Here is a 24,331-nt window from a genome sequence, read left to right as displayed (position 1 = left end):
AAGTATATCTTGCCAACATCTAGACGAAATTATGAAATTTCCCGATTGCAGGAAGATGCATTCCGGGATTATGGCAATGCAATGGTCAACCCGACTGCGAAGGACACCAGGATGAATACAATTGCGCGGAAGACTGCGGCAATAATGAGTACCTATGCCCAACCGAGAAATGGTGTATCCCGCAAGTATGGCGCTGCAACGGAATTGCCAATTGCATTAATGGGGAGGACGAGAAGCTATGCGATTGTGCTCTAGATCAGTTCAAGTGTCAAACCGGTGGATGCATCCCCCGAGTTCAAGTCTGCGACGGCATCGAGAATTGTCCAGATTATTCGGACGAATGGGATTGCCTAATCGCGAATACTACAGATAGAAATCTAACTAATGTGGATACAGATAGCAACACGAAGAGCGAACTGACGAATCGCGTGCCATTTTTGAAAATAAGGTATTTAGATTCGTATAAATATAATAAATATAATAAATCAATTATTTGTCCTTTTTTTAAATTATGTTTTTGTGAGTTACAAATAATCATAAAAAATAATTATTATAAAAATATCATTCTTTTTAATCAAGTAAAATTGATTAATAAGATATTTATAATACAATTTTTGGAGAAATTATATGCTTATGTTAAATAAGAAAGAAAGTCCTTTGGAGAATATACCGGAAAATCATAAAAATAAGTATCCTTAAAGTTAGTAATTAATAATTAATAATTTCATGCTGTTTCACGAGATCAATGCTATATAAGACATTTAAATTTTTATTTGAAGACGATCCGACAGCGATTATCGACTAGTCTGTTCGGACGGGTGGAGCGAGGAATTCAGCGATTCCTATTGTCGAACTTTGGGATTCGCTGGATCTGACGAGACAATCGAATCGTCCGCGTGGAATAGAAGCCAGAAAATTCTAAGACTGAAGACGAACCCTAATTATCGCCTGCCGCTAGTCACGAATTTAGAGGAAATGGAATTCTGCGTGTCGGACAAGGTCATACAAGTGTCATGCCAGGAATTCACTTGCGGTCTGCATTACGCGGAGGAACCGACCGCGAGATTGGCAGGTGGAACACCAGCCAATTATGAGCAATGGCCCAGCGTGGCTTTCTTGAAGGAATCAGACGGAACCATGTGTACGGCCAGTATACTCGGTCCTATGCACGTTCTAACCAGTTATTCCTGCATCAGGTAATTTAATATAAAAATATATTTATTTACGAAGAAATAAATTGTAATAAAAAATCAATTTAAAACGCTCCGTTTTCTTATTTCTTAATCTTATTATTTTGCTCCAATTTATAAAAGTATTTTATTTTTGCGCGACACAATATGTAACATATTGTTAATGTATTGTTAATGTAATTTTCTATATTTGATCCTATAGACACAAGTTCGGATGGCGACTTTTTACCAATGAAGATGTATTTAGAGGGATCGGCGTTAAAAGTATCATACCTTATCCTCAAGTGAAGTATAATCAGTTCCTGTACAATAATGACATCGCTCTGATCAAATTAATAGAGCCGATAGTATTTTCTAGAAATGTTAGTGCCGTATGTCTTCCCAGACAGCCTATCCAGGTATATTTTCAGATTAATTTCTTTAATAAGACTATAGATAATTAATTATTGCTCGATTAACGCATTTCTGATCTTTAATGTGATTTTTCAGCCGAGACAGATTTGCGTAACGGCAGGATGGGGATTTCTTATGGGAAACGAAGAAATTAATTTGCAACAGTATCTCAAATTCTTGCCTATTCCAACGGATGATTCCAATAAATGTAACGTCACGAGTCATTATGCAGGATTTATCACGGAACACGATATATGTGCAAATAAAGGCCCTTGTTATGTAAGTTTAACATTATATATACAACGCTTATTTCTATAATTATTATTTAAAAAGATAATAAAGTTTAATAAAAAAACTTTCAAAATAATAGACGCATCTCTTTAAATAATCATATTCAATTTACTATAATTATGAATAAAAGCAACATTGTATTATGTAAATATGCAGATGCTTATAATACACATAATACATCAAAAATTAATTAAAAACCATAGTATTAACAATAATAAATTAGAAATAATTATATAATAATAATATATTAATTTATGTATTTTATGTAGGATGACGAAGGAGCGCCACTGATGTGTGTTAGTGAATCGCAAAATATTTTGGAAAGATGGGAAGTTCATGGTTTATTAAGTCATCACAGCAGCTGTTCGAATAATGATCCAGCAATTTACTCGAGCTTGGAGCCAGCGCTTTCGTGGTTGCGCGAAACAGTGCCAGCTTTGCGAACGCAAAGCTAAATCATTATTAATTTTTCAAACCGTATGAAAAATTAATATTTCGTGTTAAAGACGAGAGAATTACAGTTTTAATAAATAAAAAAAATTGTTCTATATATGCAGAGAGAAATGTTTCTTTGGATTTTAACAAATTTTCTTAAATCGAAAAAAATATGCATTAGAATAGTTTAATCAAATTGATGTTTGAATTAAAAAATGTAGTTGCGTGACTTTAAATTTTTGAATAAAATTAAACATACTAGAGAATTAGAAATAGTAATAGTACTAGTACTCATATAAATGCAGTATATAATGGAATATATAAATGTAAATCAGATAAACAGAAATATGGAAGGTAAAAGAAAAACATTTTTCTCTGTACATAAAAAAAAACTACTGACCACAGAAAACTTTAGATTCCCTAATTTTCTTTGTTCTTAAAAATCATACATTTTTACACGTATTTTTTTTCTTCCAATTTTAATGTTCCTATTGATAGCAAGAAAGGTTTTTAATAATTCTCGAACATCACAGCCAGCGATGAATCATTGTAAGAAAAACTTAAGTGCCGTTATTGTTACAGAAAGATTGAAACAAATGCGCTTAAATTTTGTACGAGAATATGACATCTGTAATGAGAATCAAAGACAACAAAATTACTGACTTATAATTAAGGAAATATTATGTAAATACTGTATAAAGCAATTGTTTATTATGGCTAATGTGGTATAAGAATTTATTAGTGTAACGGGTCTCTTAAAGATACATTTCCACCTCCAAAATTCTTACTTATTTACTATGTTATTTACACAAAATTTATTATTATCCTAATCAAATTAAAAAATAATTTTTGTGATACTTTGGATATTTTTAGTACACTTTATATATGTTAATTACAAAGTAATTATTCAATATAAGAGACCGATACATATGCATGTCCAATTAAATATAAATCAGCAGTTTGTCTCAGAGATCCTAAATAAGGATTCCTGAAATGAACCTAAAATGAATAGAACTAAGCAATAGATAGGATAAAATGTATATAATATATGACTATCTTTTAATAAAATGCATTGTTATAAAAATTAAACAATAAAGTATGTTCACATATATGTACGTAGTTATTGATGAATGCGTATTTTTATATTTCAAATAAAACTGATAAATAAATGTGTATTTTAAAAACAGGCCTAATATTCTTTTTCTTTTACTGACCAATTCACATTTAAAACATCTCTATAATAAATAAGTTAAAAATAAGTAATATAAAACTAAATTTGCACTATAAGAAATTGAAATAGAAAGTAAAATATTAACTTGTGTTAAAATATGATATAAATTAACAATATTAATTATATTGTAAGTTAATTTTACAATATAATTAATAATATATCTAAATAGACTGAACAATTATCTCATTAATCATCCATTTGTTTCTTTGGCCTAGCTGCTATTTCTGCAGTTGTAACTGCATTATCTAAAATAATTAATGATTCCGATATACTATTTATGACTGCATTATATTTAGATAGCAGATCTTGCACGTGAGTGTTCAACTCCTTAGAATCCTCATAAGCCTTCAGATACAAAAGCGATATCTTATTAAACATATTGTTTAATTCTGGCGCATCTCTGATACATTCTGACTCCAACACGGGCGTAAGTTCCTGCACTTTAGTCAACAGTTTATGGTTCTCTCTAATCTCTGGCTCCATTGTCAACAACAGCTGCGCTTTAGCACTTGTAGGCATATCAACGTCTTCCGAGGTAGGCTCCAAGTAGCCATTTAATTCTGATAAACGCTTGATAATCGCATTTGGTTTTTCTCTGCCTGATATTGCAGAGTTAATTAACGAGTTGACATCTACGAGTCGGTCGACAATAGCGTTTGATGGTGCTGGATCATCAATACTCATCATATTACCGAGCCCATACACTTGTTTCTCCAAACTAGCAATTCTATCTTCTAGCAACTTGACAGACGACATTTTGGGAGCTAAAATAATGAAAATAATGGCTCCTTCAACACAATCTTAAAAGTTACAAGCTTGTTACAGTAAACAGATCAGTCGAGAGACATACGTATCAATTATTCTAATCATTACTACATAAAAATAATGTAATTAAATAGTAGTTCTCTTTGTCAACCAATTAAATTTGTTGGAAAAAATAAATCGTATTAATCTTTTGATCGTTTGATCCCGATAGTATGGTTTAACATTTAATTCTTTTAGCTAAACATTTGATTAGCAGAAAATACAAAATCTTTAATTTGCAGAGAAGAACATAAATTACACCGTATTCAATCGTGAAATTTCACAAGTTACTTACTTGTAAAAAATCAACGTAAACTCGACTCGGTAATGAATAGGTGCCGATGAATTTGACAGAAGTGTTTGACAATACTTGAAGGTTATCATGCATAGGTAAATCGCCATAAATTGCATGGTTAGCAAGAGTAGCCTGAGAATAGAGATCCTCTAATTAGAGCGAAATAACGTCTCCAATTGGTGCCGCCATTTTTTAGCAAATTAAAGCCGCGTTTGATTCAACATTCAAAGCACTGCTATTAACGTTCCAACATGGTTCTATTAAACAAAAATAGAATAATGCCAATAACTCTTTAAACAAATAAATCTTAAGACAAATGTCATAAATTTCAAAATTACATATTTACATATAAAAAACCAAATTATTATTATTATACTGTTTACGTTATGTTTACACAAATCTTTTTCACGTAAACAAGCAATAAAGTATTAGAAATTGAATAACACAATACAGAAAAAATAGTTAAATAATTAAATTATTAATATATTTAATTTTTAGCACACAAAATAAACAAATATATAATATATATATTAAAAGTTAAAAAATAGTAATTTTTTTCACTATATGTGTAATTAAATCTTCTGACTCGTTGAATTCATTCATTATAACTTACACAGATAATGCATTTAGGCCTATTTCTACCAACGTAGATTAATTTTAATCTTGGTTTAATTTACTTGTTATCTCATTCTAGTTCCAAAAATTAGAAAAAGATAAAGAGTAACTTAATCCAAGATTAAAGTTAATCTACGTTGGTAGAAATAGGCCATAGATAGGTAACTTACATAGATAATGTAAAACAGAGTTAACATAGTTTACACGTTATATACATGTGAAGTTAATTGTATAATATATAGCAACTAATTAAAAAATTAAAAATAAAGTTAAAAAGTTCATTTTAACTTAATTTAGTTAGTTTTAAATAATTTAATTTTTAATTACAATTAGTTATTTCTAAAATATACTTTTTCCTAAGTAAAAAATTTATCTATAAAGAAGAAAATTATTGAAAAAATTCATTTTTGAATAAAAAATATTTCTTATTTAATAAACTTATAGTAACTATAAGATAATAATATTACATATAAGTTATATAATATATATTTACAAATTTGTAAATTACATATAATTTACGAAGAAAATATTCAAAATATTTAATAATCTTTATTATAATTGGTTTTCTTAATAAATTATTTAATTTTCTAATTTAATATAAATAATGCTTTTCAAAATTAACTTTAATTTAATTAAATCTTAACGTAACTTAAACTGTTTGCTTATTTGTAATTCTTTTAACATAATAAAATTAATTTTATAAGTCATTACTTTTAACTTAATTTAGTTTAAAAAATATATTAACTTTATCCAATCATGTATCATGCAATATGGATTAATTATTTATATTTTGCATGTAAATGTTCAACTCTACAATATGACTGTGTATTATGTATCATTTGATACTATACGATTCATTCTACGTAATATAATATCATAATATGTACAAAATTTGCTATAACTTTTTAATATAGTATTTTATAAAACATTTTATTAGGACCTATTATTATGTAACTACTTTTTTAAAATTTTATTCCTAGAGGATACCAAAACAATGCTTTTTCAATAGTTATTGATTTAGCCACGTTTGTGCGACTTGGAGGCTGTCGAGATTATTATGTGAAAGCAATTTGAATCTTAAATATCAATTGTAATTATAAGCCACTATATAACTAAGTTGTCATTAAATTAAACTGTTATGCATTCTGCTTATTCATGTTATTGACCATGTTAAACTCCGTAATCAGACCATGATATTTCAAAATCAAAATCAAAGATTTGGCATCTTGAAATATTCCTAACATCATTACTAAAAAGCACTAAGAACTTATAATATCATTAAAAGTTTTTTTCTTAATTACAATTCTCCTTTGATTAATTTAAATTTAATACAATTTATAATATTAAATATTCAAGAAATGTACATATATAGTACATATTACGCATGCATGTTGTGTGCATCTGTGTAATTTGTGATAAATATATTATAATCAGATAAGAAAATGTTATATACAGAAAAAATATAAATATCAATTTCTACCAATTTATTGACTCAATTGCTTATAAGTCAATATAATGCAAGAAATACATGTTATAAAGAATGCTAATGCAGCATAATTATTACAATCTAAATACATCCATTTACTCTATTATTCTTCGTAACCTTCAGGTAGAGGATTTGTTTTACGATTATGGAATAAACTGTGGTTACCATCGCCCCATGGGAATGGCTAAAAAAAAAAGTAAATACATTATAAAGTGGCTAAAAAAAGTAAATATATTATAAAGAAATAACATGTAAAAAAAAGGTAAAGAAGTCAATAAAAAACAGATCTTGAGCCTGTATCAATATGCATTGCAGATTAAAGATTATGAATTAAAGATGAGAATTTCTGTAATCAAAAAATCTTAAAGTATATGTTCAATAACCATTATTATCTTAGATTGAGATTATGTCAAAAGACTGAAAATACACAGTAACAATTTTTGTAAAAACTATTTAAATAGAAATATTCTTTAATAAAACAATACTTGCGATTAATAGAATAGATTATAAAATATACTAAAAGGAATTTTCGTTTCAGGAATAAACAAAATTATACATATATATATATATATATATATATATATATATACATATATGTATATAATAAATTCAAATATAATCATAGTCTATATAATCAAAGCTCAGACATGTTATGTTTTGTATTATATATGTGACACTGCAAAGCTCGCTTGGCTTCTGCTATCAATTTATCCAACAGCACTATGTAGATTTTATTTGGTTTTTATCACAAATTTAGATAATACTATGTAAAATTTGCTTGATTTCTATTGCCAATTTGCTATCTAATTATGTGCAAGCTTTGTCAAAAAATACAAACTTATTGCTAACACACATACTTATTACCAGTACCAGTGACAGATGTCACTAATTTTCTTATTTGTCATCAACTTTGTAACAATTTGCTAGCAATATATTTACTGGAATATGTTGCAAGAATTTTTACTGTCCACTTTCTTACTTCTGATGTCATAATCTGAGACAGTAATGACAAGTAAATAGGACCTAAATCTAATCCATTTTGTTCTTATTAAAGTTCAATTTTGATCTTTAATCTTCAATGCTTGAGCCTGTTTGTACCGATATGATTAGACTTCAATTTTGATTTAACATTTTGTTTTTCTAGTTTTAAAAATTAAAAAAAAAGTTAAATAAGATTAAAGTTTATAGTAATGCAAATAAATGTTAGTTTGATGCATTTTGATGATCAATATTTTAATACTTACATTATTTTAATACTTAAATCTATTTTAATTTGCTTATAATAATATATTTGTTTTACTACATACCTTAGTTCTTATCCTTAGGTGATCATAAGGAATAAATTCCGGAGGTTCATCATGATGATGTGCCTGATGATTCAAATAGCAATTAACCATAGCCAAACCTATTGCAGGAAAGCCTACGAAAAACGAGAGTCTCTTCCACAAAAGTTGCGTTGCCTCTGTAAAGCACAGCATTACTGTTATGTAATATCCATTGATAACTCATTTGACATACAATTTCTCTTCATTTGTAAAACGTAATACGCCATATATCACAACATTATTTAAATATAAAGAGTGGCACTCAGATCTCAAATAGAAACATTTGACAAAAATAATACTAGCCACAGAAGATAATTATCATCTAACGTGCAAAATTTTATATGAATATAAATACCGTTGTTTCAAATGTGTGTAATAATATGTTAAATTATTAATAATATAATAATATGTTAAATTATTAGCACGTTTCATTTATATCCACCTGAACTGGCGTGACCGCCAGCGGCCGCTGAATAATTTCTGGAAAAGGTGCGAGTGATTCTTGTCCAAGAAGCCATTTTTGTCCTTATGTTCTACTCTGCTCCAAGCCATAGACATAGTAAGTATAGACCGAGCATCCACTGTATAAGCGTTGATGCATACGAAAAGAAAGACAAAAGATATAAGATGAGTTTTTTCTCTTTTTAATGCCGGAGAAGTGTTCCCCACTTCTTCGGCATTAAAAAGAGAAAGAACTCATCTTGGGTGCGTTTGAAAATATATTTATGGCGTTTTCGATCGGCCTAGGTTAATCGCTCCGGGAGCGATTAATGATGTCATAAGACCAATCACAGCTATTCTTCTGAAGAAGGGAATAACTATGATTGGCCAGTTCTAGAGGAAAAGAAACCGAAACGGGTTAACCTAGAGTGGGTATAAGGAGAGTGGAGCCAATAAGCCGGAAGTCGCCATTTTACGATTACACGAATTTACACAAATACAAAAGTAAGATCATGGTGGAAGAATACAAGGGGTGCGTTCCGTTTCACGCATAGACCGCATGAGATGACAACGCATCGCATGAGCGCGTGAGTCCGTTCCGTTTCTCTATGCGCAAAACCAAAATGGCTGTCGCGCATAGACATCGCATGAGCTGCCTCACCTCGAGAGCTGAGGCAGTTCATGCGTTTTCATGCGCTGTGTCGTGGGGCACGGGAGACCATTCCCATGCGCGCATGAATTGCGCATGGAGTGAAACGGAACGATCTTCAAGTTTTCCATGCGCTTCATGCGTGAAACGGAACGCACCCAAGGTGTGCTCTCGCGCATATGGGTCTAACAACCAATAAGAAATGTGCTCCAGATACCGCCATCTTGTCGCGGCAATTTGAATTTGGCGTACGTATTATTATTGGTTTAACTTATTTTTGTGTTTAAATTGTGATTGTTTCGTTATTTTTACTGTAAGATAATTTTTAAAAAATTACGATATTCTAATTTAATATAAATAATGCGTTTTAAAATTACTTTCTAATTTAATTTTACATAACTTTTGATAAAGTTGGTTTTTTGTTCATACAATTTTTAATGTAATAAAATTAATTCTATAAACTATTAACTATATTTAGTTCAAAATTTTTTAATTTATACTCAATCTTGATATTTAATAATAAAAAGTAGATTAAAATATACATGTAAATTATGAAAAATAATCATAAACTAATAAAAGTAATTTTTTAAAAATAAAATTATCTAATTTTATTTGCGATTTTTTGTAGTAACATTTGATACATTTTTAATTTTAATTTAATTAAGTAGAAATACATTGTAATAGTCGAATTAAAAATAGTAGAAAAAAAGTAGAAATACATTTTACAAATATAACAAACAAAATATAAACGAATCTAAATATTTGAATTAAATTTCAAATATTTAGATTCAGAAATTAAATAAACATAAAAATAAAAAGTTAAAGATATTTTATTTCATAAAGAAGTAAAAATTATACAAAATTCAGAGAAATAAATATTCAAACATAATATAAAGGAACTATACAAGTTATACAAAATCTTTGTAAAAATATTCTTACACATATTTCTATGTATTTTATGGTTTATCATTATAAAAGGATTATTTTTTTAAACAAATTACATTCCAAGGTCTGCATTATTTTTTTATATTTGTATTTTTTCTCATCTTTTTTTGTTTCCGCTTCATAATGCAACCTCACGTGAATAAGAATAACTTGAAATTTAAGATAATGGAATAGAGATTAAACTTACTTCAGCCAGAGGAAAACATATGGCACAATTCTGACGAGATTTAAGAAATATTAACTGTCCTGGAAATGCGGCAGCATACGTAACATTACGCGATTTTATTAATTACGCGACGTGCGACATGTGTGACGTGCAACGTCCGACCATGGGCGGCATGGGCGCAGCCATGCCTGTGATGTTGAAATATGGCCGTACCTGGTACCCTGCGCAGAATCCCAAATTCGTCTCAAGAACGAGCACACCTAAGGCACTATAAAAGTGAGTATTCTCACGTCCGCCATTTTTCTTCAAACTAGTCAAGTAACTAGCATGATGTTTTATATATATAATACATCGCAATAACTTTTATAGTCTCAAGATCATAAATGTGTCTTCGTTTTATTGTCGCATAAAGTTTGGCGTTTCCAAACATTATTAACGTATATATGTACAAAACATACCTAACTTTTCATGTTAGTTACTTGCTAATTTGAAGAAAAATGGCGAACGTGAGAATACCTACTTTTCTAGTGTTCTAGCACACCTTACATTCTTCCACCATGATCTTATATAAGATCTATACACGCCAGCATCAACCGCTATTGTGCTCCGCATGCGCGAAAAAAGCGGCACGAACAGCAACACTGATTGCCTCGTGAATCATCCAGAAAAACAGATTGAAGTTAACGCGAGTCGCATGTGTGAGTATTCTCCCGACAGAGACTTTTACGAAGTTTTGCGCAATCAATCTAAATTGATTAAATTAACTTTAAGGTAATTATTAATTTAGACCCATCACCTCAAATATCAGATGGGTAAATAATTACCACAACTTTAATTCGCCGGTTGAACATGTGAAATTACAAGTGATAATCGGTCGATACGCGCCAGTGACATTTGCAAATAGTACGGGCGGTATCGCGACAAAGTGCGAAAAAAACGAACTTTTATTTTACGCACTTTTCTTCATTCGTATTTTGTACGTGTCATTTTGGGAACATTTCAGTGGCTGCCTTTTTGGAAAATTTTTTGCCGTGAGTATCGATTTTTAATTGCTTGATCTTTGAACAAAGTTATTATTTAGATTACTTGCACATATGTAGTGATAATTTATTCGCCTAAGAAGATACAGTAAATAAGACTCGCTATTTACAGTGTATATACAGAATATTTTTATTTTATTTATTTATCTCTAAATACATATTCACATACATGTTTTTAAAATTATAAGATTATTAAGAAAAATACAAGACTATTGTTTCTAAATTAATCCATATTTTTAAAACTTTACCGGCAATTTTATACATGGATTAAAAATAATTTTACAAGAAATAAAAAATGTAAAAGTGCTCTAATGCAAATGTTATTCAGAAATGATGACAAAAACCTAAATATTTTTGTATAAGTACTTTACGCATAATTTCCATATGTGAAGTTTTATTGCAATACAGAATTGTTCTGCAAATAAGTAAAATTTACAAAAAATTGTGTTTTTGCTATGATGTTTTTATTTTTCACAAATTATTTCGTTTTTCATGCCTAGTTGGACTAAAAAAATCATTATAAGTATCATATATATATACTCGTATTTAAAAAAAATTTTTGAACTCTAAAAATGTCTGATAAAATTCTAATATACTCTTTCAATGTTAGAACTATATTTGTACATTTAATTTGTATGAAACATTTTTTAATTTATTTATATACATACGTCCAAATTTGAGACAAAATCAGTAAAATGTATTTACTGTAATAAAAACATTTATAATTTTTCATACATGCATAAACAAAGCTTTCTAACTTTAAATTATCGAAGATTAATATTTACAAAAAAATACTGCAATATTTGGTTAAAAAAAAACAATTATTTGGTAAAAATCTGTAATTTCGATTATGTAAAAAGTAGGAAGAAATAATAAAAACAATTATTTTATGCAAAAAGTTAGTATCTTAATTTAGAAATAATATCTGATTTATAATTCCGAAAATTATAATAATATAAATATAATATTACAAATTAAACCGTGTTAATATGTTCTTGTTATTATTATATGTATTATACACAGTTTTTTCAAATGTGGTTTATGGTATAAAGTACTGCAATATATAATTCTTTTGAATTTTTGCTTATAAAAGGTTTACGTTTTTTAATTTTATTATTAATAAGCTAGTAAATTATTAATATAAAAATAAGTAGTTTTAAAATACTTTGTATAGTTCTAGAGGTCTATATAAAAATAGAAAAGAGTTTACATTTTTTATATAAGAAAAGAAAATTAAAATTAAAAAATGTGTTAATTTTGCGAAATTAATACAATGCCTCCTCTAAGATACAAGAACACAACAAATATTATCACTTTTAACACATTATGTATAATATTTAAAAATTTTAACAATTTCCATTTTTTACATTTATTACATAGCATGTCACTCAGAGAAAAAGTATTATGCTGATTATTTATCACAACTTTAGTTGATTAGGCAGTTCTCGCTAATTGTATAGAGATGTTCTACAGTCATTTTTAGGTAGAGTTTCTGATTATGTATATTTTTATATTTTTTAATACTTGAAATCAGCATGACATTAGGAAAAAAATTGTGCTGATTACTTATTATAATTCTTATTATTATAATTCTAGTTCAGGAATTATTACTGGTCAAATAGAATTCTATGCTCTATAATTATTTTTAATCAGTATTTGACAAATTTTTTAAATTATTATTTTTTGTTTAGTATGGCATTTTTTGTCCAGAGTGATATTATATACATTTGTTATATGTATACAATCGAAAAATTATCTAAGGTTTGTATGCAATAATAATAACGGTTTTTTTATTAAAGTTACAGAATTAACTCATAAACATCTAAAGAAATGAATTTATCTATATTATATATGTAGATATATTTTAATTGACAAAAAAAAGGAATTTATTTAATAATAACGATTTAATTTTCTTTGTATTTTTGTAATTTTTGTTTAAAAATTTCATTATAAAATAATAAAAGAATAATTGTTGTATGATTAGTATATTAAAAAATTTTAATTTGTATATTTTTAATAATAAGTTTATAAAGAACGTATTTATTTAATATAAAAGAAATAATAAATACAATAATTATGAATTATATCTTTATTAAAAAAAAATTTTTTTGTTTTACAAAATTTTGTTGTTTTCTATTTTTTATTATTTAATTTGTGATATAATTAATAATTTTACTTATAAATATAAGAATAATAATATAAGAAATTATATCTATTTTATGAGTCTTGCAAGGAGAAGTTAATATATTTGATTTAATGATATTGATTAAAACAGCTTCTGCTATGTTAATCTTTTTTTGATAATAACGTGAAATTTTTATTTTCTGTTTTAACAGAAAATTATTCATAGTTTATTTAATAAAATATGGACAACAAACAAAGTCAAGAGAACGATGATCAGTCAGATCTACCGAAAAAAAGATGAAACAAACAAGAAAAATTTATCAAAAGTACAATCTTTTATGGGAACAGGATAACAATTATAAATCGTGGATTGCTGCAAGTAAAAAAGATTTATTTTATGCTTACTGCAAATCATGTGATGATCATATCACTATCAAATCTGGAAAATGGCAGCTCCATCGACACATGCAAACGAATAAACATGTAGCTATTTGTAGCACAATGAAAAAACAATTTAAACTAAATGAAATGCCAGCCATTAAACAAGGAAATAAACTGGCAATAAATGTTAAAGATGGAGAAATACGTTTAGCTGCATTTATTACAGAACATGATTTATCTATGCGTTGCAGATCATCTGTTACAAATAATTCAAAATGTAGCTTCCGATTCAGAGATAGCAGAAAAAATAACTTTAAGTCGAACAAAAGCATCAGCTATAATAAAGAACGTCACAGGCAAGGAATCTAAAAAACTATTAGTTGAGGAAATGAAAAAAAAAATTTTTAATATTATCGTTGACGGAACAACAGACAAAGTGTGCCTGTCAAAAACAACTTTGTATAATTGTGAGATTATGTTATAATCAATCTCAAGTAAAAGATTGTTTTTTTAATATAATACCGACATCTGATGCTATTTATGAAAACTTATTTGAAACTATTGTCTCTTCAATGGATCGCGACATTCCTTGGCGACAGAATATAATTGGATTTGCAGCAGATTGTGCATCAAACATGATGGGTAAACACAATTCTGTTGCTACACGATTGAAACAAGAAATACCAAATTTATTTATATGGAAATGCATTTGCCATAGCTTTAATTTATGTGCATTGTATGCCTGGGCTAAACTGCCTCGTCATGTTGAAGATCTTGCTCGAGATATTTACAGTTATTTTCAACACAGTGCAAAACGTATAAAATTATTAACGGAATTTCAAGAATTTGTTAAATCTGAATGTCACAGTTATTCTTTACGAATGCTGTAACCCATGATCGGTTATTGAGCTCAGGTAAAATTTTAGAAGCAATGAATGAAGCAACAACAAAATTATTTTTAAAATTTTTATCATTTGTTCTGCCTATCTTCAATAATTTGAGTCGCAGAATGCCATCGGAAGAACCGCAAATTTATAAAATTTCCGGCCACGTTAAAACAACATTGACACTCATTTTGGGTTTTTATATAAACGCTGAATATCTTGATTCTCATTCTCTGCAACAAGTTGAATATGATAATCCCAGACATTTTTTTTCCTTAGAGAGAATGTATTTTGGTGCTCATGTAGCTGTAAAACTCCATAACGAAAATCATGGGATCCCAGAAGCAGCAATTTATGCTTTCCGATTACGTTGTTTAGACTTTTATATCAAATCTGTGAAACAAATTCTCCTACGAATATCAATTAATGATCCGATCTTAGAACATTTAACATTTCTTGATCCAAAAAATATTAAGCAAATATTTACTATTGCGCCATTAGTCTCAAATTTCCCAAATATTGTATCAAAATTAGAATTACAAAAACTAAATACTGAGTAGCGTATGTTAAGGAACGCAGAAGAAATTAATTTCAATAAGTCATGCACACTTTTGGAAAAAAAGTTGAAAAATTAACATTTGGTTATTCTCAACCAATGTTTCCATTTTTAATAAAGTTTGTATTTGCTTTATTGAGCTTGCCACATGCTAGTGCTAATGTGGAAAGAATATTTTCCGTGATGAATGAAATAAAGACAAAGAAACGATCAAAAATTGGTAATAAACTCATAAATGGATTATTACACACCAAAAGATTCTTTGCGTTAAACGATTGTTTCAATTTCCCAATTACCGAAGAGATGCGCGCGAGATCACTTTATTGTCGATATGTACTGCGATGACAGTGATGATGCAATATAATTAAATTACTAAAAAACTATTGGACTATAAAAAAGCAATATTTATAATATATATGTTAAATGTTAAATATAAATAAAAAATTTATAAAATTAAAATAAAATATATATTACATCGTTACGTATATGTTCTTGAAAATTATTTTATTGCTTGAAATAAAAAAAACTTCATTTTCAAAGTTATTTTAAAGGTGTGCCTTTTCATGCCCGACATTCATTTTCAGCGTCAAAAGACCACACGTAAAAAAAATGAAATCTCACACCTTTTATTTACATTTTTATATCATTTATAGTTTTAACAACATTTAAAAGACAATAACCAATTTTTTGTTTAAAAATGTTTTATGTTTTTTATTTTTATCTATATATTAATATATTTAAAACTTATTAAAATTGTACATTTGTTGTGTTGTAATATTTGTAATGTAACAAATTGTAATATTTGTTGTGTTTCTTTGTAAGTTAAGTTACAGTTGTAGATAGAAAGAAAAGAACAAAGATTACTATAAAAAAGTTTTAATTGTAATTATAACTATAACCGTCACAAGATTGGGAATTATTAACAAGTTTTTAATTTCAATTTTATTTTGCAGGAACTACACGAGAGATCCTTAAGCATCACAATGGATTATGAGATACCTTGTGATTTACAAACACCTTATCTGCAAGCGATTCAAAAGATACCAGGAGATACTGCTAGTAAGAAACTGAGTTGGATCGGAAAATTAATTTCACACCGGACCAATGAAGATTGTGAACAACTTTCGCCAGAATTATTACCCATACTACGTGTAGAAACTGCTATCAAAGAGAAGAGACACGAAGATATCACAGTGGCGCTTATGAGCGAAGATTCTACGATTACAAACCGGGCTCTCAAGGCCTCTTGGTTCTTTGACGGCAGTCATAAAAATATTATCAATGTCGCGTATTTCTGTGAATGTCTCTTTCCCAAGGTTTGCTTGAATACAAGGATGCGTATTGTGCTTGCACTCGCGTATCGTGGCAAGGATTCAGTTTTCGCGCAGGAGATGTTCATGGCTATAACAAATACTTACGGTGTTCAAACTGCCTACCCATTGATTATAGCTTGCGATGAATCTTTTGCTTATAAAATGATCGTGGAAAAGGAACTCGTACTGCCTGTAGAAATTGTTAAAAAGATCTTTCGCAAGAATCCAGATTTGGTAGTGCAATTTCTCAAATTACTGAAACCAGTAAACGTGACTGAGCGCACTCCCTTTGCGATTGGCATTAATAAATACAAGTTTTTCCTACCTAAGTTAATAAAGAAGCGACTAGAAGCATTTGTGGAACTATGTGAGATTCATGAAGCACATCCACCGACTATTACTTTGAGCAACAAATGTACCGAAATATTCCTAAAGAAAGCTCAGCAACACTTTATAAAAAAGCCATTTATATATATTCGTATGTTACCACTCAAGAAGATCAACGAGAAGTTGATGGAGAGCATATTTCCCGGTTTATTGCCTGCACAAATTTCTTCTTTCAACACAAATAAAATGCTCGATTATTTGAAGCACTATCCACAGAATAAAAGATATGATTTGCTCCGTAAATCATATAAGAACAAATATGATGCTGATATTCTCAATGAAATAGAAAATGTGACACCCGCCTTATTACGATTACTACCCACTGAAGAGCGAATCAAACAGGCTAGAATTAAAATCGAGAAGCAGAATTTAGAAGAGATTTCTGACGACGATTCTGAAATAATACACGCAGAATATGAAAAAGCTTGGATTTGTTATTTATCGGTTAATGAAGCCATACCAGCTATTAAGGAAAAAATAAATAAAACATCACGTGAATTATACAGATTTAATCTTTTCGTGCGAATGATGTATGTTTGTAAAATTAACGAGGATGATGATGCATTGTTCGATACTTTGACATATTTTTTGAATAGATATGAAAATGAAAACTCTCGTGTATTTGAACAAATGTTTAATTACCTTTTGAAAATGTACAACGTATCTTATTTAAATGAAAAGCTGGTTTTTTTTTTATTGAAGATTATCCGATTGTATTATGTAAAAACTGAATATGTAGGTACGGCGGACATACTCTCAGCTGTAATACGCTTCAAACTTATCCACAATATGCCAATTGAGGAACTGATCGACATGTTTCTAGATAATAATCGACGGTACATAAGCTTTAATATACTTCAAGAAAACCCACAATATGAGAGACTATGTCTTGTGACTTTTGCAAATCAAATTGAAAAAAAATCTTTTAAAGATCTGCGTGAAAAAGTAACCAACTTTTGCCGATTAATAGTAGCAATGTACGATTTCAATGATAGATGTAAAAAATCGCGCATTGAGATAGAAAAAATGACAATTACAGATTACCCCTGGCTGATGAATGGTGTTTTTCAAATGATATGTTCCAAAGAATGGTATTTCGAACCTTGTTGGAATTTAAAAGATATATTACGGAAGAACGAACCAAAATTGTATGGCTGTTGGTTCTCTTCAAAGAATAATATCGCGAATATAACATCAGGCGCGGCACTCATTTTATTGAAACGAGATTTACAAAATGTATTGGACAATTGGGAAAAATACTTAGAAGATTGTATGGAGAACTACCGTTCTAAATCCGTGCAACGTTTCATCAGAGCCACGCGTTGGTATAAAGATTTACCTATTAAATTTACTAAACGTTGCATGAATTATATGCATGATGAAGATACAGATGAGCTATCATCTAGCGTAGTTATCCTGGCCATCTTACTTCACGGTAACGTGTTGACAAAACTAATTAATCCTCTCATAACTACGGAAATAACGGTAGACACCAGTCATGAAAACGCCGAGGATAATTACATGTTTATAAAAAATTTATCATTAAGCATAAACCTTTCTAATCCACCGATACCTCTTGATCTTGTAGCTAAGGGATTATTGTGCAAAGGGGATTATTTGTCAATAGCTTTAATGACACTAATAAACATAAGTAGAAGAACCTCTATACCAAATGTGATATCAGTTGTGCAGAAGTTGATGAATATGCCTGTGAGCACGCAAAAGGGATATGGGATTAGATTGATGTATCTAATAGCTTCCGTGCGTGAACTCACGGATTTTCTCCAGAAAGCATGGGCGACCGAGAATCATCATTCAATACGAAAAGTTTTGTTCAATGTGCTTCAGAAGTTCTTTGTTACAAAACCAACTTCCGAAACTTGGTCTCTATATTATCAAACTATGTCGACGTTTAGTCTTAAGGATGAACGTCTACTTTTGGATGTAAAATTGTTTCCCGAAATCTCAAATAAATATGTCACGAAATATCTTGATTTGTGGTTGAAGACGATAGACAATCTTCGAGAAATGGGACTAAATGTTTACAGAACAAACAAACATATTGCCAAGTGTTTATCAACGCTTACCACACCTGTTTTCCACCTTCTACCTGATAAATTTGCTGAGAATATACTTCGAAGATTTTTATTCTACATGGATAATGGAGTGTCCTCGGCAGCGAGAGACTTTACAATATTATACATTTTATCAGAGGACAAGGACAAACATACAGCACGTATTAAAATATTTGCCGACGTGTTTCACAAAACGGTAACAACTTATTGGAACGTACCCGATCCTACCAAACGTTCCTATCCAATTAACAAAGCCGTGCATCTATTCATAGATGAACTTGTTTTTAGCTATATCGATGCGTTTTATTTCAAAAGGTTTACTAATTTGGAACTCATCGATAATATGCAAATAATATTTTCATCGGTCTTGTCGCCCGAACAGGACGCTTGGTCCTATTTGCTCTTGGTGTATGCCAAAAAGTTTCAAGAATACATCATATCAACCGAAGAATCCTTTGGCTTGAAAATTGGTCAACAGTTGCAAGAATTAATTGACATTTTCTCGTTGCAATTAGTTCCATTTATGGCTGAGGTACTCATATATTTTTTGCGTAAAGTATATTTGGAAGACGACTTGGAAGAAGTCATGCTTGATGTTATGGAAGAGCTTATAGAAGCTGATAATACAGATTCCTGTTTTATAGCTGTGAAAATGTTACCGTCAACAATAAAGACAAAGCATATAGCAAGATATAATCGACTTATCGAAAAATTTCAAGAAATGAAAGAGAAATCTATTATCACGACCGTTTTATACAATTATTTAAACAAAACGGACTTAACAACTACTAATTAAATAAATCGAAGAAACAAACTAATCAGGTTTATATTTTCTGCAGTAATATTTTCGCAAAGCACGTGTAAAGACCATAATGGAAAAGGCGTACTAGAGACAGAGTAAGGGAAAGGAACGTGGAAGTGGACAAGGTAGCTGCGAGGTAGAAAGATGAAGCAGGGTGTCGGCACCAAGACGTTGAGCTGATAAAAAGAGAACCGGGATACATATCAATCAACCAAACATATTAAAGTGGATTCTTTCCATCAAGGGCGCTGTCCAGGAAGTCGTGCGAGTCACACGACAGGGTACTGAGGTGCTGTGTCACCCGGGAGACATTTTCTGCCCATTTAAGAGAGGAGACGAGAGCATTGGTCTTGCGGAGCTTACTGCAGTGGAATGAGATCCTAAAAATCCGCATTCTACTGGGCTGATCGTACGGACAGTTGGAAAACAAGGTCAGCTGGTCACAGGCCGATCTCTGCATTGTCGAGTGATTGGAGCCGGAGTGAATTGTCAACGTTAGACGCCAAGACGGGCCCGACGAACTTGCGTAAACCACACGTCGAAGCCACGTAACGATCACAAAGTGATAGAAATCTAACGTTATTGCGTTATTTATTATGATTAATATTATAAATTAATAACACGTGTAAATTATTGCGCTTAACGCCTTAAATTGAAAGCGGTGTTTCTTGTCTTTTGTATTTTATTGCGAATTGTTCTCCTTATAAGAACTCCCTCCTTTTTAATGTAAAAAATTTTAATTTAAATATATTCTTACGCGTTGCATACACATATGTTAGCATATTACAATATTGCAGCAATATTACAAAAATATTATATATTACGTAATGTGTCATAATGTAATGTTGCAGTTCTTTTATTATTAAAATATAATTGAATGCATTGCAATATAATATTTTTATTATTATGTAAAAACTATATACACAGAATAAAAGAAAACAGTACTATGAAATTTTTTAATTAAAATATTTTTGAAGGCTTTTAAAATTAAGTTTTGAAATAAAGTAAATAAATAGTTACATTATATTTATAACCTAAAAATGTTAAAATAATTTAATTTCTCGCAATTTACAGATATTGCAATAAGAAATTTGCAATACGTAATGATTGACGTTATTTATATGAAATTATTTAGATAATAATACAGGCTCACGAAAAAAGTATGCTACATCGTGGATACCAGATTATTCCCATGTATTTGGCCCGCTAAAAACAATGTCTGAGTATCGATCATGTAAATTTTCCCCTAGGGCGGAAATGTGAAAAGTGAAAAGTTTCAAGCTACTGTCTCTTTCTATTCAACACTAATAGAAAGAGATAGTTACATAAAACTTTTCACTTTTCACTTTTCGCCCTAAGGAAAAAGTTACATAATTGCTGGCCTGATGTCAATTTTGCTCCATCACATTTCAGTTTTTTTCACCCTCAAACAAACACTTCAAAAACTATAAAACAGTATTTCTGACTCTTAGGCTGGTATTCATAGTCGAATCTTATTTAAAGATCGTCTCAGGCAATGTCTTAAGATGCTAATACAGCTCTGTGATTGGCTGATGGCATCTCAAGACAGTACTTAAGATGATCTTAAATATAAGATCCGACTATGAATACCGGTCTTAGTACTACAAACAATAAACTTTGTAATCCAATATATTTTAACTAACTAACCGTTTCTAATGTTAGAACCTTCTAATAAATGCCCCATAATCTGGTAACATATTAATAGCAAATCCTATTATAACCCCGAGGATTCGATGCAAACGACGAGAAAAATAATTTTGGGATTAATTAGGTAAGAATATTATTAAAAAAGACTTTAAGAAATGTAATAAACATTAATAACATAGAGCCTTGGAAATACAGGAAAAACACGAGCCATGGGAGGGCTAAATTTTTTGTTTCACTATCCGTTATCATTGATAACATTTTCATTTTTCAAATAATTTTTCAATAAACTTTTATAGGGGTTTTCTAAACTTTTTAAAAATATTTTTGGCTAATTTTAATGTTTTTAAATTTTATTAATATAACTTTTAAATCAATATTTATTAAATTTCTTTAAGTCTTTTAAAAATATACTTTGCTAATTGTATTGATCTCAAAATCATTTTTAAAGGCACGTGTTTATGTACTTGTGTATTTTTTACCCTTTTAAGGTTTTTTTATGTTGTCCCAACTTTTTACTATGAACGGTATATGTATGTACACAGGCCGTACATGTGTGTACATGTGTAAGGTTGCAGTCGGTAATACATCTCCCACAATAAAAAGTTGAGCCGTTAAGAAACTTCCTGTATATACTAATGTAAATTTAACACTTCACTATTAACATAAATTACTATTAATATAAATACATATCACACACATATTTAATATTTTTTATACATACAGGAATTTGATCCCGCGTGCGCGCACGCGCGCACACACACACACACACACACACACACACACACACACACATTAAATATTTTATATATGTACAGAACATACATGAATATCATACAATTAAATTAATACATAATTTTTATGAAAATTTATCTAAGTTTCTAAAAATTGAAATTAACAGTTATTAACTTTTAATTTTTTTCTAGTTGTTAATACGTCCAATTTCTGCTATAGAAAATTTTATGCATATATACATTGTATTTATACACGTAATTTAGATTATTCATATTTTATGCGTAAACTCATAATCCTATGTGTATTATAATTAATTTAATCTTTTATCTTTAATTTTTTTAAATTTTAACTTTAAAACTTAATTGATTTATGCGTTCAAGGTCTAAAATTTTTACATCAGGCACATTTTGTTACAAGTCGACGCTAGAAGGAGACAAAATTAAAATTTGTTGTCGTTTTTCCTACAAAATTGTTACGACCCGTCTTTGTTATTGTCTATACTTTAATCCTGGAGAAGGATTTTTAATTCTGTAAATGCAAATAAAAAATTAATTAGCCAGAAAATTATTGGTAAAAGATGATTGGGAAAAGATGATATCGATTAAGATAATGTAATTAGAATATTTACCCTTGCAATTTAATATATTTGTCAACTTGAGATTTTTTATTGAGACAATGAATATGGTTATTTATTTAATTTGAACGTCGAAATAAATGCTTCTCGTGCAAGTACAAATTGTCACAAGGAACCACGATGAACTAAACATCCAACGTATATTCATCTAATAAAAGCAGGCCTGAAGCCTGAACGTCAGAACGAATCGTCCATGGTAACACGAATTATTGATTAAACAATGCGAATGCAACTGGTTATCAATGTGAAAGAAATTTGAATAAAAGTGATTCGAGTGATTGATAAACCGCTGAGAAACACTAAGAAAATGAGAATACTCACACAACCTGTAATAAAGAGAAGTAATGAAGGCGGATCATTAGAATAGGAAGTTGCTTAATAAATATATAACTTTGTGTATTGCTTATTATTATTTAATATACATATTTACATTCTAATGGAACGGATTACAAGAATTAAAGACGTTCATATATCGTTACAAATATGAACAAACGCTGACAATGCATTTCTCCATTTCGGTCGTCGCGTTTCTACTGGCGTTTTTTTTTACACAAAAATATGATATATTTGTATAATTGCTCAACGTCGATATATAATATATATAATAGTAATTAATAATATTTTACATATTCTCGGCGCTACGTTGTATAATGGAAATCTATTTGCCACAATCTATAATTCTCTATAATATAAGTGACTAGTATTAAGTGACTAGTATTAAATTAAAATACACTTAGAGTACATTTCATTTCGATGAGGTGCATCTTATTACGCAGGTCATCTTTCTGTTTGGGATCCAAACAAAGCTGAACCATGGACGTAACAAATGATTATTTTCGATTCGTCTCATTTCGACATAAAGTTTTGCTCGTTTGACACAACACATCTCACGTTGGCAATGAATGATGCGTATGTTGACCATTTCAGTCTACTGTTTTCTTCTTACATTTCTTATCTTTTGCACGTTTCAATTATATTTGTTACGTCCATGAGATGGTTCCTCGCGACAGACATTTTTTCATTTTAACTCTTGACATAGACACGAGTACGATGACAATTGCTTACGTTGAATGAAGTCGTTCGGCACTCGCACGATGGAACAATTAACGAGATTTGGAAATTTACGCTTTACTCAAAATCACATTGTTTAAACAATCGCAATCATGATTCGACGATAAACCTATAATAACTACTAGAGCTGCATTGCTTTATTTACATAACGCTGCACGCGGAATTTTTTAGTTTCACAAAAAATAAGAAAATTTCTACTATTTTATTTCGATCATAAATAAATAAAAAAAACGAAATAAAATCACATTTAATGCTGTAAGAAAACAGAAATAATCGGCACAATTTTTTCAAACAGCTAAAGTTATAACAAGTTATTTTTACGTTGACTGCATTCTCATTATGTATTTTTTTTTACAACAACTTAAACGGCGCAACAGTGTATCGTGTAACTTCGACAC

At 29.5% G+C, this 24,331-nt stretch overlaps 4 protein-coding genes across 5 annotated transcripts in view; 2 read left to right on the top strand and 2 right to left on the bottom strand.

Annotated features, from left to right (window-relative positions):
- LOC105838054 overlaps nt 1–3,496 on the top strand; it is a 73,766-nt gene extending 70,270 nt beyond the window's left edge. For both annotated transcript variants that reach the window (XM_036288049.1, XM_012683329.3), the window contains 5 exons: nt 52–448; nt 780–1,196; nt 1,393–1,588; nt 1,680–1,862; nt 2,144–3,496. In XM_036288049.1, coding sequence (XP_036143942.1) covers nt 52–448; nt 780–1,196; nt 1,393–1,588; nt 1,680–1,862; nt 2,144–2,329 — 1,379 coding nt within the window. In that variant the 3' untranslated portion in view covers nt 2,330–3,496. The remainder of the gene's footprint in view (nt 1–51; nt 449–779; nt 1,197–1,392; nt 1,589–1,679; nt 1,863–2,143) is intronic.
- An 82-nt stretch (nt 3,497–3,578) lies between these two features.
- LOC105838040 lies at nt 3,579–4,772 on the bottom strand. The gene is made up of 2 exons (XM_012683304.3): nt 4,640–4,772; nt 3,579–4,304 (listed from the first exon to the last, which is right to left on the bottom strand). The coding sequence occupies exon 2, from the start codon at nt 4,294–4,296 to the stop codon at nt 3,727–3,729; it is 570 nt and encodes a 189-aa protein (XP_012538758.1). The 5' UTR covers nt 4,297–4,304; nt 4,640–4,772; the 3' UTR covers nt 3,579–3,726.
- Nucleotides 4,773–6,720: 1,948 nt separating this feature from the next.
- LOC105838039 (cytochrome c oxidase subunit 6A, mitochondrial) lies at nt 6,721–8,662 on the bottom strand. Its single transcript, XM_012683303.3, has 3 exons — nt 8,508–8,662; nt 8,048–8,202; nt 6,721–6,924 (listed from the first exon to the last, which is right to left on the bottom strand). Exons 1-3 carry the CDS (start codon nt 8,581–8,583, stop codon nt 6,844–6,846), a joined length of 312 nt encoding a protein of 103 aa, XP_012538757.1. The 5' UTR covers nt 8,584–8,662; the 3' UTR covers nt 6,721–6,843.
- Nucleotides 8,663–10,169: 1,507 nt separating this feature from the next.
- On the top strand, nt 10,170–20,718 carry LOC118646164. The gene is made up of 2 exons (XM_036288519.1): nt 10,170–11,297; nt 16,205–20,718. Exon 2 carries the CDS (start codon nt 16,235–16,237, stop codon nt 19,820–19,822), a length of 3,588 nt encoding a protein of 1,195 aa, XP_036144412.1. The 5' UTR covers nt 10,170–11,297; nt 16,205–16,234; the 3' UTR covers nt 19,823–20,718.
- The last annotated feature ends 3,613 nt before the right edge of the window (nt 20,719–24,331 follow it).

This window comes from Monomorium pharaonis, chromosome 6 (genome assembly GCF_013373865.1).
Source record: "Monomorium pharaonis isolate MP-MQ-018 chromosome 6, ASM1337386v2, whole genome shotgun sequence".
Classification (NCBI taxonomy): domain Eukaryota; kingdom Metazoa; phylum Arthropoda; class Insecta; order Hymenoptera; family Formicidae; genus Monomorium; species Monomorium pharaonis.
Note: the sequence above shows the minus strand (reverse complement) of the source record. Positions and strands in the feature narration are given on the sequence as shown.

Excerpts from the sequence above, each read along its gene's own strand:
- LOC105838040 (XM_012683304.3), bottom strand. The coding sequence starts at position 4,296 with ATGTCGTCTGTCAAGTTGCTAGAAGATAGAATTGCTAGTTTGGAGAAA.
- LOC105838039 (XM_012683303.3), bottom strand. The coding sequence starts at position 8,583 with ATGGCTTCTTGGACAAGAATCACTCGCACCTTTTCCAGAAATTATTCA. Across the intron at positions 8,203-8,507 it reads TGGCGGTCACGCCAGTTCAG|AGGCAACGCAACTTTTGTGG; the intron begins GTGGATATAAAT and ends TGTGCTTTACAG. Across the intron at positions 6,925-8,047 it reads ACCTAAGGATAAGAACTAAG|CCATTCCCATGGGGCGATGG; the intron begins GTATGTAGTAAA and ends TTTTTTTTTTAG.
- LOC118646164 (XM_036288519.1), top strand. The coding sequence starts at position 16,235 with ATGGATTATGAGATACCTTGTGATTTACAAACACCTTATCTGCAAGCG.